Below are 15305 nucleotides of genomic sequence, written 5' to 3'. Positions count from 1 at the left end.
GTCAAACATTGCTTGGCCAAAATTTCAATCAATTTGATTGAAAAATGAGGGTGTGACAGTGCCGCCTCAACTTTTACAAAAAGCCGGATATGACGTCATCAAAGGTATTTATCGAAAAAAAGAAAAAAAACGTCCGGGGATATCATTCCCAGGAACTCTCATGTAAAATTTCATAAAGATCGGTCCAGTAGTTTGGTCTGAATCGCTCTACACACACACACGCACAGACAGACAGACAGACACACACACACACACACATACACCACGACCCTCGTCTTGATTCCCCCTCTATGTTAAAACATTTAGTCAAAACTTGACTAAATGTAAAAAGGATGAAAGAATCTGTTTTTAAAACACAATTAAAGTTTGCTCTGAAACAGAACATATCATGCACCAAGTAAATGCAATTTCCTGCAGAGATTCAAATCAAGGGGTTCAACCAAAATAAAATGGTTTGAGTACACATGCAGCCCCACGGATACAACTACAGCAGAAAGTTTCCTGTTGAAAATGAAATAGTCTCACCGAAAGACTGACAAGAAATTCAGTTTAACAATATACAACAACAAAAAAGAAAGAAAAAAAAGAAACAAAGGCAAAACAACTCAGGGTTGAAGCAGCCTGCATGCAACCGAGGTCCAAAAAAAATTTAAAAAAATAAAAATAATCTATGCAGATATTTCTGAATATCCAGAACAAATGTTTATTCATATTGCTTCAGACTCATTATGAGATGATTACAAATGCAAAGTTTGACTGAATGTAATTTCATATAAAATACCAAGAAGAAAGCAAAAACATGTGTTGGATTATGGAAGAAAAGAGCTGCAAATCAAAATCAATACAAGTCTGTTGTGTGACATTTGACAGCTGTTATTGCCCGGTGTGGAAAACAACATTAAAACTACAAATATACGTTCATAAAAATTAAAATTAAAATTTAAAGTTTAACAATATAAGAAGGAACAAAAGAAAAATAGTACCCACTAAGTCAGCACATCGACCTTAGGGACCTGAGTTTTAAAATATCTGATAAAGACTCACAATGTTATCACGGCAGGTCTCAAACGTGGTGACCACAACCTCCACCTTGCCGCGCTGAACGTCAACCAGACACGTCGCCTTGTCAGCACCATGATACTTTCTGTAACACACAATGTCATGGATATCCATCCATCCATCCATCCATCTATCCATCCATCCATCCATTCAACCAGCCAGCCAGCCAGCCAGCCAGCCAGCCATTAATTCATCCATCCATCCACCAACCCATCCATCCATCCATCCACCCACCCACAGACCCATACTGCCATCCATCCATCCAGCCAGCCCACCCGCCAGCCAGTCAGCCAGCCAGCTACATGTATATTGCTTACCGTATTTGACGGATTACAAGACGCACCGTTTTATCAGCTGCACCCCCGACTTTTAAAAAAATAATTGGGACGAGCCACGTATAGGCCGCGTCACTATATTAGCCGCCGTTGAAAAAAATATAATCAGATCGTGTCAATCAATCAAAACAACCAGGCAAACAAAAGTACGGTATTTGGCAAAATCGGCTAGGAGAATAAACAAGTGAAACAAAGAAGAAAAGTGAAAAAGTTTGAAGAAAAATATCACACACACAATTTGTAACCAACACACACATGTAGTCCCGCCCGGAATAAGCTTTTTTGGGATGATTTACGACTTTTGCGCACATTTCGAGCAGACGAAAACACAACATGGCGGCTCTCGCTCCTCCAACTATCGCGAGACACAAAAAAACGAAATCTCGTGCGCGCGAGATCTTGATACATCCGGCGTTTCTCTGTACGCTATCTTGTCACGACGACTTGTTGACAAACGAAGATTCGCGAAAGAAAGAGAAAAGCGCCGAGTCTTGAGTAGAGAGCTAATAAAGTACCGGTAATCGCAAATCGAGCGAAATGAAAATCCGCGGCGACTTCCATTAGGTGAATGCTATTGAAGTTTAGGTAACGTTTTAGCCGCATCTTTTTATAAGCCGCAATGCGATTTTTTTTGTTTAAAAGTCGCGGCTTGTAGTCCGTCAAATACGGTAGTGTAAACCAATCTTTTCTGTCAATGAGCGATTCTGGGGTGATAACGCGAGACAACTCCCGTGATCTTGCCGCGAAGTGGCGCCAGTTACCAGCCGAAAAAAAGAAGGGGCGTAACCTCACCAGAACCGACCAGTCTGTTTACCGCATAAAATGCACGACTTACACACAAACTGTTACCAAACCGATATGCTATTTGGGACCAATGCAAGTTTTTTTTCCTTTCTCGTGTGATCTTGCCGCGAGGTGGCGCCAGTTACCAGCCGAAAGAAAGAGGGGGCGTAACCGCACCACCACCGCCCATTTGAGTGTCAAGCACCAAGCAAGACCATGAGACTAATGCAGGTTGCAAGACTTTAAATATAGTCTGAGTTTACGCTGCTGATCGCAAATCAATGTGCAAACGTGTACGATGCCAGAACTTGGCCAGAACAGGGCCAATTTTGGCAATAGTTCTGGCTTCTGGTATTCCATCAAAAAAACAGAACTGGCCATGTTTTGGCATGTTTATTGGGTTGATACCAACAGGACTGACCTGACGGTGAAGTGAGCCCAGGTGTCAAGCTCCTCCAGCCAGTTGTACAGCACGCTGCCAGGGCCGATGATCAGGAACGGCCGACACTTCTTTTCTTCCGCCAGCCCTGGAGTGTCCGACATCTGGCACAAACACACATCTTTAGTTCAATTTGTTCACAGAAGACCTTCTTCACAGGTGAATAATGGTAAAGGTTATTTTTGAGGGAATTGCATGAAAGAAACACAGTGCAATCCCCCAATTAAGACCTTCAAAAATCTGAAATCAGGTCTTAAGAAGGGGGGAGTTTTCTTCTTCTGCGTTCGTGGGCTGAAACTCCCACGTACACTCGTGTTTTTGCACATGGATTACAGGATCTTTTCTGTGCGCACTTGGTCTTGTGCTTGCGTGTACACACGAAGGGGGATAAGCCACTAGCAGGTCTGCACATAAGTTGACCTGGGAGATCGAAAAAATCTCCACACTTAACCCACCAGGCGGCCGCGGCCGGGATTTGAACCCTCGACCTTCCGATTAAGAGGCCGACGTCTTACCACCCCGCCACAGCGCCCGTCAGGGGGGGAGTCTAAAATTGGAGGTAAATTTACAGACCTCATGAACAGAAACTCTGAAAAAGCTAGGTCTTAAAATGGAGGGGGGTCTTAAAAGGGGGGTTCCACTGTACCACCTAATGAACTTTTCCTATACACTCCAGTGGACCCCCCAGTTTAAGATCCCTGATTTACGACTTTCCCCTTGATAAGACCTTTCTTTTCTGTTCATAACATCTGTAATTTACCTACATTTTAAGACCTGGTTTTTCCAGATTTGTAGAAGTCTTAGATTTGAAGGGGTATTGCACTACACTGCTTAGAAAACTACATGTAACAAACATCATCCATACTACATTCTCTTAGTCTTACACTGTTGAATGGAGTAGGTATATGATATCTAGGACTCACCAGTCGAATGAAGCGTGGTTTTTGTCGCATGACATCCATCCTGTTTCCCTCTTTTCCCATCAGTGCTGACAAGAAGCCTATTACCTGAAAAATGGGGAAAATGACATTTATGTCACATTTACATAACACCACACACACACACACACACACACACACACACACACACACACACACACACACACACACACACACACACTCTATCTCTTTGTTTCTGTCCCAGCAGTCACTTTTTACAAATTCTTCTGCAAAAGCTTCAGCATCTATAGAATTTTATGCAAATCTCACAAAAACAATGCACATACAATATTTATATTCTGCTGAAACAATGCACACACAATGTTTAAATTCTGCAGTACCTCAATAGACGAATTCCGTAAATAACTGTCAGACACAGTTGTTTCCGAAGATCGTCTATTCTGAAGGATGTCCTGAAAACACAAGACGCTATGTTGTTCTCCCTCGATCATGCAGTTGATCAAGCACAGAAAATGCAGCTGCCTTACCTGAACAGTTTTTCCCAACCCCATGTCATCCCCCAGAATGGCCCCTCTATTGCATGCGTAGTGTGAGTACAGGAACCGGACCCCCTCCCTCTGGTAGTCTCGCAGGTACTGGTTCAGGGGTGCAGGTATCTGCAAATCAAATCAATTTTAATTCAATACAACTTTATTATCTGAATGTGAGACAAACTGACATTTTTCTTTTGGCTTGTGAGATATTACATCCCTCTCAAAACATATAAACACACAGAATTCATCTGCACACTCATATCCTAAACCACACACAGCCATACCCGCACCCTCACATAAATATCCACATACATGCACTCATGTGTCTATTATCAATAATCAACATGTTTTCAAAGGCGCTTAAAGGCAAACATCAGTCTTCCGGAGACATAGCCTTGCTATAGTACAGTGGTACCTGCGATGAAAGGACACCCTTGGGACCAGCCAACAGTGTCCCTACATTGCAGGTGGCCTTTCATGACAGGTATACTTTGCTAGAGATAACATAAAAAGGGACGAGAAGGTGTCCTTTTAAGGGAGGTGTCCTCTCATGGGAGGGTCCACACATCGCAGGTACTGCTGTAGATGGCAGCCAAGATAGATTTCGTGACACTGGATGTATTACAGGCACAAGAAAACCGAGCTACACCTGTTGGTCACGCTATGTTAGCCGACAAACAGGACTTATATCTTGTGAGCTTGGTCTGCAAAAACTATCATTTATTCATAGCATTGTTTCACGTAGCGTCCTATACGCACTCTGGTTTTATGTCTTACCCAATAATTTCTTTTCTTCTATTTCCTCCTCCTCTGTAAAATAACACTTTAGCATTCTTTCTTTATGAGTGTCCCTTCCCTTTGTTGCATTGCTCTGCTCAATGATTCACTATCACAGTTCCCATACTTTATTTTTATTTTCCATACTCTGACCTACAAAACACTGATCTGGTAGCACACCCTGTTCAACTGAAAACAATCTCCCTCTCTGCTTTTTATTTTAAAATATTTTTGGCACTGACTTAGCATTCCTCATGATAAGAAATGAAGTTCAATCTATCTAATAATCTGGTCCTTTTTTAAAGCTGCTGACATTTAGACAAACTGGATCTGGCAGGGTTTAGCCTGGGAGAAAAAGGCAATGGGACATTTGTCCCCCTCAACCAAATTCCGATGGGACATAGTCGAAGGCAAGAAGCGCCAAAGAGGCTTGCACGCGTTTTGACCAAAGATGCAAAATGGTGCAATATATGGTGCCATCAGAGAATTAGCTGCTATATCGTGTTATCTCTGTATGTGTGTGTGTGTGTGTGTGTGTGTGTGTGTGTGTATGTGTGTGTGTTAGTCAGTCGGCTAAGGACCGTTTTGGTTACTTTTTGGCGTCACGTTAGCAAACACATTTTTCTGATAGATTTTAACACCACAACACTAAATCTAAAGTTTTGGGGCAATATTCCAAACCACCGGTGAGAAAAACGTTGGTTTGTGTGTATGTTTTCCTTCTTTGGCGTTACTATTCTTGTTTTGAGGGTTGGGTTCATAAAACGGACATAAAACTTAAACCGCTTGACAGAAATTCTATAACTGTAAATCATTCGAAAGGGAAGGCATTCATGTACACGTTTGTGCCACTTAAAATGACGTCATTATCTGTTTATTTTTGTGAAATTGACAAGAAGAGCGGGGTAGTAATTGCGCTGAGAAGGATAGCACGCTTTTCTGTACCTCTCTTCGTTTTAACTTTCTGAGCGTGTTTTTAATCCAAACAAATCATATCTATATGTTTTTGGAATCAAGAACCAACAAGGAATAAGATGAAAGTGTTTTTAAATTGATTACGAAAATTTAATTTTGATAATAATTTTTATATTTTTAATTTTCAGAGCTTGTTTTTAATCCAAATATAACATATTTATATGTTTTTGGAATCAGAAAATGATGGAGAATACGATGAACGTAAATTTGGATCGTTTTATAATAAAAAATTTTTTTTACAATTTTCAGATTTTTAATGACCAAAGTCATTGATTAATTTTTAAGCCACCAAGCTGAAATGCAATACCGAAGTCTGGGCTTTGTCGAAGATTACTTGACCAAAATTTCAACCAATTTAATTGAAAAATAAGAGCGTAACAGTGCCGCCTTAACTTTCACAAAAAGCCGGATATGACGTCATCAAATACATTTATCCAAAAAATGAAAAAACCGTCTGGGGATATCATTTCCAGGAACTCTCATGTCAAATTTCATAAAGATCGGTCCAGTAGTTTAGTCTGAATCGCTCTACACACACACACACAGACACACACACACACACACACACGCACATACACCACGACCCTCGTCTCGATTCCCCCCTCTACGTTAAAACATTTAGTCAAAACTTGACTAAATGTAAAAACAGAAATAAAAAAGAGAGCACACACACACACACACACACACACACACACACACACACACACACACACACACACACACACTTACACACACACACATGCCTACACACACGCACGCACGCATGCACGCACACGCGCACGCGCACGCACACACGCACGCACGCGCACACACACACACACACACACACACACACACACACACACACACAAAGACACATACACAAACATACCGACAAAATGATAGACATACACACAGTGAGACAAACCGACACAGAAACACCCACACATGCACGCACGCACTTATGTACGCGAACAAAGACGTAGAGATGCTTATAGAGAAACACTTACGCAACCAAAAAAACACGCACACAAACACACAGACAGACAAACTTCATTCTTGGTAGAGAAATGCATTTCTTTCTGTATTGCTTTCTCTTTAAGTGCACCTACCTCGCAGAGAGAGAGAGAGAGAGAGAGAGAGAGAGAGAGAGAGAGAGAGAGAGAGAGAGAGAGAGAGAGAGAGAGACACACACACACACACAGACAGACAGACAGAGACACAGAGAGAAAGAGAGAGATAGACAGACTGATAGACAGACTGATAGACAGACTGATAGACAGACAGAGGGAGAGACAAACATACGAACACACAGACAGACATAGACAAACACACAAACAAAGACACACAGACAGACTTTACTATTGTATGTGCAAGTAATTTTGTTAAACCACACGTTACGTTCACTACTGAACGTGTAACCATGTAAAACGTTACTATCTCTTTATATGTGTTTACTTGCATTGTAATCCTGGGGGGGGGGGGGGGGGGGGGTATAAATGTATGTCACGCGCAATACATGCCTTTTAACTTACTAGAATTGGAATTGTCATTTAAAGACTAGCATAAGAGTGTGACACGTGGTTCATTCGTTATTACCTTATTACAAAAAGAAAGAGATAACAGCACTGACGCTACCAGAAATAGAATTTATCAGTGAAATTCTACCATCAATTTAGTAATCGATGCGATGTAAAATTATCCTAAAACTGTGGTATGATCACGACATCGTTTAGCATTTAGGATCAAATGGTGCCAATGTGTCCACAATGCACTAATCACAGACAACAGTTATACGCTTTACGTACATGTAACTCTCCAACTGACATTGTCTGCCACTTGAAACAAATGACTTTTGAAGGAAAATTAACTCCTATATATAAATATTATGTATGATTTTTAATAATTACTTGCACTTTTTGAAAATAAAGCTTTTTCTACGATAAGGTGTTTACCCCCTAAATGTACAAGTCATCCGGTAGAAAAACCGGAAGTATCGTGTACTAAGCATATGTATATGTTTAAAAAGTTAATTGTGTTAACGTAGAACATCTTGCCTATGTATATGTTTAGGTTGTGAATACTTTAGGGGAAAAGCATAGCCATTATTCAGTCATCTTTAACTAACACCCCTAATCTCAGGGCCCATTTTGTTAGTGGGGGTAGGGTTTCAATCAGTCAAAAATCACTTTCATTCAATATTGTCTGCCATTTCAAATACATACACGTAATTGCACAATTTCTTGAATTTTAAGATGCTTTAACTGACTATACCAAGAAAACCTGCACTTTTTGTAGAATTAGTTTTTTGTCCATGATTTATGTTTAAAAATGTCAATTCTTACGACAAAAAATGCTAACAGTTGCCTCACCAGACGACACGTACCTACGTGAATCGTGTCTGCCAATTAAAATGCATATATTTTGAAATAAGGGGAATCATAACATATTTCACTGTAAAGTGTCTCACTCTAATATCTTCTGGGTTCATGGTGTATTTGGTTAAGTGAATTGCAGATAAGGTTTTTTGAAAATGACAGCTATACATATATTTTATTAAAACTGAAACTGGTGGAGTGAAAAACAGACCTGTTTTGAAGAAGTCGTACTAAAATCATTTATGGCCTTGAACTTCACAGTTTGCGTGTTATCTTTTAAAGAAAACCCGTTTTCATCACTAACAATGACCTAATTTACACATACATATCGGTCGGTCATAGTCGCGTTTTTATTAGAGAGGTAGTGTACAAAATGTCGTTTTGTACGTTTAAATTACATGCCCATTATTTTAGTCATATATCAATCAATAAGTAAATGCACATACTTTTATTAAACGTTACTTTCACTTTAAGATCGCTTCTAACATTTAGTATAATTTCTGACAAATGCACGCTATGTAATAAATTGATAATATTATGGACGCCATGTGGTAAAACCGGAAGTTGAATTATTTTGCGATAGCAAAATCCTTTTACAATGATCACTTTCCTTTTACATTGAGCTGATCTTTAACGTTATGGGTAAAAATCTAACAGATTGAACCAAATTATCCTTTTTCAAGCCTGTGTATGTGTAAACTCTTTTTTGCTTCGACCCGGTTCGGTTTTCGGAGTTGATTCAGAATCATCCATTATTTATCTTATATGACTGTTGTTTTCCTCAGTAAATTAACAATTGTTGATGTAAAATAATTCTAGCTGTGAGAATAAACAATTTTCAAGATGCTTTTGATTGCGGTTTCAACCAGGCGTTCAGTTAGCTATACATATCGATTGAGAAAATGGCATTTCCTGTTTTGTCGTCCGCATGTTATACAGATGTTGTTAAAAATAAAACTGTGTATACGAATTAGGCATTTTACTTGCTGCCTGATGGCAACAATCTTTAGCTTTCGTTTAAGGTATAATTTGCTTATATCCGTATGCAGTCAAGCGGTACATGACGTTTTTTTGTAACCTACCCCCTGCGTCATGGCTGCATTTTGCAGAATATGGGTCATGTTACAAAAACGCTTCTCATTCTTAGGTGGTTGGGTTTAGCCATTTTTCGTTTACCGAACTGTGGCTGCAAATAAAACGAACTTTCCAAAAAACATAATATCTAATGTGACCACCAAAAGTAACCCTCCCACTATAGCCAGCCAGGTGACTATGTGTGTGTGTGTGTGTGTGTGTATGTGTGTGTATGTGTGTATGTGTGTGTGTGTGTGTGTGTAATCCAATGTAAAGTGTACATTCGAAAATTTTTAATTAAATTTTGATTTAATATAATATACTTACCCAATTCTTATGAATGCATTGACTTTAGTCCCACATGCTAGATGTCGAAAAACCTCTCAAATTACCTGCCCTTAGTAGGGTGGTAACCAAGCTAAAAGCGACGCCATAGCCGTTGCTATGGCCTGACCTTGCTCGGTTACCCATAACACCCTGCGCACCACGTGAGCGCCAGCATCCGTAATGTTCATTCGAGACTATTAGTCAAACAAACCCCCAAGGACATAATCCAGCGGGGACGGATGGGAGGGTATTAACTATAAGAATTGGGTAAGTATATTATATTAAATCAAAATTTAATTAAAAATTTTCGATTTAATCACATATTCTTACTCCAATTCTTATGAATGCAGATTCCTCCTAAAGGCGGAGGGAACTTACTTATGTCCTTGCAAGCACCTGCCCTGCAGCAACCAAAGCCGGCAAAGCACTGGAGCCATCCAGTCGCGTGCAAGAGATGTCACGAAGGTAGAAGCTGATGAAAACATCGTCTGACTTCCAGTAAGCTGTCTGCAAGACATCGCTTAATCGCCCTGAACGTAAGACGGCCACAGAGGACGCCCAGGCTCTGGCCTCATGTACTCGAGCTGATGTCAGAGGAAGGACTGAACGCCCCCCCCTCTCCTGAGAGAGCCACCACTCATATGCTCGTCTAATGAGGGTCGCCACCCATCTTGTAAGGGTCAATTTCGATATGTCCCTGTCATATTTCGTGTTCAATGAAATGAACAAAAGTTTTTGGCTTTTGGCCCTAACCAACTGAGTGCGAGCCAAGTAAGACTTCAAGGCCCTAACTGGACAGTTAGCTAAGTCCGGATCGTGCGAAGCTAGAATAGTCCCAAGCGGGGGGACTCGGACCACGGGCGGGGATTGGCCTGGTTTTTGATTTTTCGCAAGAAAACCAGGCCGGAAATGAAGCGACATTGAACCATCGCGCTCAAACGCGATGTCTTCCGACAAACCCGACAAGGCATGTATCTCACTGCCTCGCCGAGCAGTAGCCAGAAGAAGCAGAAAAACCGTCTTGCGTGTTAAATCAGTCAGGCTAGCAGCCTGCAAAGGCTCAAACGCCGCAGACCGCAAATATTCTAAAACCAAAAATAAGTCCCATGCCGGGACAGAGGTCCGTCTCTGCGCTTCCTGGAGAGCGGCCCCTTTGATCACACTAGCAATCACTCCGTTAACGTTAATCAATCTGCCTATCTGTCTCAGAGTAGCAGATATAGCAGAACGTCGGACTCTCAGAGCAGAGGCCGAACTGCCCTGAGCCGACAAAAAAGAAAGATGATTTGCCACCTGTAACGAGCGCGGGGCCACAGCATTGACCCCCGCCTCCCTACACCACTTGGCCCAGGCAGCCCAATGGCAAGCATACACAGACGCAGTCGAGGACCTATGCGCCTTAAAAACCAAATCCAGCGTAGAGTCTGAAGCGCCAGATTTCCGCAGTTCCGACCTCACAGTCTCCAAACGTGTAGGCGCAGGGCCTGCGGGTCTCTGTGCGGGATGCCTGTTCTTGGCTGAACGAGCTCTCCCCGCACTAGATTTAGAGGGATCGGAACTCCTTTTGCCAACAACAGCAGATCTGGAAACCACTGCTGGGAAGGCCACCAGGGGGCTACCAGCAGCAGGAGCTCCGGACGATCCAGCTCGGCTTTCCTCACCACTCTGCTGAGCAGAGGAAATGGAGGATAAGCGTAGGCCTGAAGGCCGCTCCACGAGATCTCCAACGCATTGCTCGCCCAAGCTTCCGTGTCCGGAAAGGGAGACACGAAAATGGGAAGTCTCTTTGAAAACCTCGTTGCGAATAGATCGATCATGGGCTTCTCCACCTGTGCCCACAGGCGTTGGAGCGCCCCATGAGTGATCGTCCATTCGGTGTGCAACACCTGAGAGGACCTGCTGAGCGCATCCGCCAGAGCGTTGAGCTTGCCCGGAAGAAACTCTGCTGAGATCATGACCCGATGCGAGTGGCACCACACCAGAACCTCGCACGCCCTGTCTGACAGGGAAAACGACCGAGCTCCTCCCTGCTTGTTGATGTAAGCAGCGACAGTGGTATTGTCCGTGTGCAACCGGACATGTCTGCCGCCCACCAGAGGGAGAAACGCAAGCAAACCGAGGGAAACCGCCTCCAACTCCAGGCGATTGATATGCCAAAGACGCTGGGCCTGAGTCCAAAGACCGGAGGCCCGATGTGAGCCCCCCACCCGGCCATTGACGCATCCGTAAATAGGTCTATGTCCGGAGGGGGCAGAGAGATGGGAACCCCCTGAGAGATCCAGTCTAGGTCCAACCACCGAGCAGTCGCGTGACTGAACCATCCCTGCGTGGGGACGATTTTGTCCCAATCCTGCGAAGCCGGCTCCCAGAGAGAGCTGAGCGCAGCCTGGAAAGGCCTCTTGTACACCCTCCCTAAGGGAACCAGAGTTGCCATAGATTCCATTTGGCCCAGAATCGAGGTAAGGACCCTCACCGAAGCCTGCTGGCTGCCAGCCACTGCCAAAATGAGAGCATGAAGCTTCTGAATCCTCTCCTGCGTAGGCCGGACCGTCCAAGCGACAGTGTCGAACGCCATACCGAGGTAAACAAACCTCTGCGAGGGAGTCAATTCCGACTTCGTTTGGTTCACAGAGAACCCCAGGCTCAGAGCCCGGTTCAACACCACCTGAGTGTTCAAATGGCACACTGATTGACTCTGACTCAGAATCAACCAGTCGTCGAGGTACGTCCGTAGACGAATACCTCTTTGCCTGATCAGCGCGGCCAACTGTCTGATCACCAAAGTGAAAACCCACGGGGCCAGGGACAGCCCGAAGGGCAGAGCCCTGAATTGAAAGATCCGATGACCCCAGCGGAACCGAAGCCACTTTCTGTCCACCTGATGCATAAGGATATGAAAGTAGGCGTCCGTCAAATCCACCGAAGTCACCCAATCTCCCCGGCGTAGGGCCTCCCTGACCGAAGCTGGTGTTTCCATACGAAACTTGATCTTCCGAAGAAACTTGTTCAAGACCGAAAGATCGAGAACAGGCCTCCAGCGGCCCGACGCCTTGGGCACAACAAACAGGCGTCCGTAAAACCCCGGCGAGGAGTGATCCACAATCTCTTCTATAGCCTCTTTGGCCAAAAGAGACCTGATCTCTGTCTCTATGGCCACTCTGGCCTCTTGGCTGGCCGGAAAACGAAAGGGAGGAGGAACCCTGGTCAAGGGAGCCTTTTCCCCCTCCCACAACAGCCGGAATCCCGATCGCACCACCCGTAAAATCCATTGGCTGTGCACTAACGCCTGCCACATGGAAATGGCCCTGGTGGGGCCCCCCGCCACCACAAAAGTGGGGGGAACAGGGGTGATGTGATCGGGAGAGCCTCATTGGGGGGAGGGCTTTCGAGCCCCACCCCTCCCCTTCCCGAACGAGGGTTTCTTAGGATAAGGAGCACCCTTACCTGGTGCGCCCTTATCTCCCTGTTCCTTAGGACGAGAGGCGTTGTGCTGCTTCTTGTTCCAGAAAGGCTTAGAAGAAGACTGAGATTTCTTTGGGATTTTAAACGAAATCCCAACGAGATGTCTGTCTTTAGCCTCCTGAACTTCCCGCTGCCTTGCATCCAGGGCTACTCTACCCAGGAGAGAGCCCTCAACAAAAGGCGAGGAACGAAGCGAGTCCACAGTGGACTGCTGGGAAAAACCTGCTTGAGAAAGCAGCAAATCACGCCGTGAAAAGACAGCATGAGCATACAGCCTCGCTGAAATGCTCATCCTCTCAGAATTCACCATCCCCAAAGCAGCAAGCAGTATGGAGATGTCACTGGCTGAGGCGTCTTCCCTGAGGCTAAACGGCTCCAAAGAGCCAGCAACAGCTCGAGTAAGAGCTCGGAGCAAAGACTCTGCCATAGAAGCCAATTCAAGATCAAGACGCCCAATCTCCTCCAGAGAAGAGAGAGAAGCGTCCGAGAACGAGACCCCTTCCTTAGCAGAAGGTTGCTTTGGCAACAAGGCAAGCAACTCCGGCGGAATTGGCAAAGTTGCCCTCGGCAAAGCAAAAGTCTGAACAAAGTTCCTTGACTTCACATTCCAGTCCAGCTTTTTCTGCACTAACGGCGAAAAAGCAGTGGCCTGCGCGTTTGACGCTAGCCATGGATCGGCTGAAGCAGGCGCTGTATCATGAGCATGCAACAAAGGGAAAGGAGTTGGCGACAGACCGCTGCCCTGAGGGGCCGGTCGAGCCAAAAGTTGCGACATGTGATAAGCCACGGCAGGCGATTCCACAAAACGAAACGATTGTGAACTCTCCTGCGAAGGCCGAAAATCATTCGCCGCGGATGGTGGAAAAGAGACATCCTGTCCTGAATCCACCACCCCCTCCGGAAAGTAACGAGCTGCCACACAAGCCGCTCTTCTCATGGCTTGCCTAAAGCCAAAAGGCAAGGCTACAAACTCCTCATCTTCCACAGAAGAATCCGAATCCCCAGCCTCTACAGTATCACTGTACACAGGAGGGGAGACAGGAGCAACAAAAGCGTGACCCGATCCCGCTTGCCACCCACCATCCCCCCCCTGCCCCACTGGGGTAGAAGGGTAGACAGTAGGCACAGAGGCCCGCCAAGAAGGCGGGGGGAGGGGGCCACCCAACAAAGCCGCGCCAGGCCCATTGTCGGTAGACCGCTGACCGGGCGCTTGGCCCCAACAGTCAAAACCGGTCTGGCCAGTTTGAGCTACCCCGCCCGCTGCATGCGGTGGGAGTTGGCTCGTAGCTGCAGCAAGCGAACCCTGCGAGGGGTAAGACTGAGTGAGAGGCGAGACCGTGAAAGGCCGCCCCCACCCGTCAACCTGCTGTAGTCCCGTTGCCCCACCACCCCACCACCCCTGCTGGGGAGAGGGGCGGCTGCTAGCAGTGGACAATAGCGGCACTGACTGAGACGCCAGTCCAACAGCGGACACCCGATCATGCCCGGCGGGCGAGAAAGGGTGAGCCGCTACACCAGCCCCCACCCAGTCCCGCCCAGTGGGTGGGAAAGAGTGAGAAGCTGACACAGCCCCCTGCCCCCAGTGGGACAAGGTGGGACCAAGCCCAGGCTGTGACTTACCATGCCCCCTCTCTCCCTCTCCCACAAGGGGAGAGAGCTGACTTCCCACTGCAGTGTTGCTAAAAGCAAGCTGAGCGGGAAGAGAAAGAGAGGAAGCAGACCCCCTCTCCTTACGGAGAGAGTGTTCGAGCGCAACCGCAGCACTACCAGAGGCAGAGAGGGAAGGCCCGAACTGGTCAGGTGCACCAAGCAAGTGCGCAGAAGAAATGGCCGCCCGGCCACCCCCCCCATCCGCGGGAGTCGCCATAGTCGACGACGACGACGACCCCAGCCGAGCCAGGGAGGAAGGATCCCCTACCGCCGGAGGCAGAGGAGGGACCCCAGAGCGAGACGCAAACTGTTGAGAAATAAAATCAAACAATTCGGACTTTAACGAGCCCAGGGCTGAAGGCCCCGGCTCCTCACCCCCATCAGGGGACGCGAGCTGTGAGCGAACGGAACCCGTCCTCGGAGGGATAGGAACATCAAACGAAGTGCTATTTGACGGATCTTCTACCCGCATAATAGGCAAATCAACGCTCTTGGCTTTACCCTTAGCTTTAGCTTTCTTAACTGGGCTAAGAGCCTTGTCGCCTTCCAGTCTCGCACTCAGTTTAGCTTTGTTGTCGGCCATTTTAAGACCGGCGAAAACAGTCACCCAGAACAAAATTATCTGCGTGCGTGTT

General features: G+C 45.6%; 1 protein-coding gene across 1 annotated transcript in view; it reads right to left on the bottom strand.

Annotated features, from left to right (window-relative positions):
• Positions 1-15305, bottom strand: part of LOC138966304 (DNA excision repair protein ERCC-6-like 2) — a 61763-nt gene that overhangs the window by 35053 nt on the left and 11405 nt on the right. Inside the window, exons 8-11 of the mRNA XM_070338486.1 lie at positions 4043-4171; positions 3540-3623; positions 2599-2720; positions 1045-1144 (exon numbers count right to left, since the gene is read on the bottom strand). Of these exons, the coding sequence (XP_070194587.1) occupies positions 1045-1144; positions 2599-2720; positions 3540-3623; positions 4043-4171 (435 nt within the window). The remainder of the gene's footprint in view (positions 1-1044; positions 1145-2598; positions 2721-3539; positions 3624-4042; positions 4172-15305) is intronic.

Source organism: Littorina saxatilis, linkage group LG5 (genome assembly GCF_037325665.1).
Source record: "Littorina saxatilis isolate snail1 linkage group LG5, US_GU_Lsax_2.0, whole genome shotgun sequence".
NCBI classification, from domain to species: domain Eukaryota; kingdom Metazoa; phylum Mollusca; class Gastropoda; order Littorinimorpha; family Littorinidae; genus Littorina; species Littorina saxatilis.
This window is presented reverse-complemented; position numbering and strand designations above follow the sequence as displayed.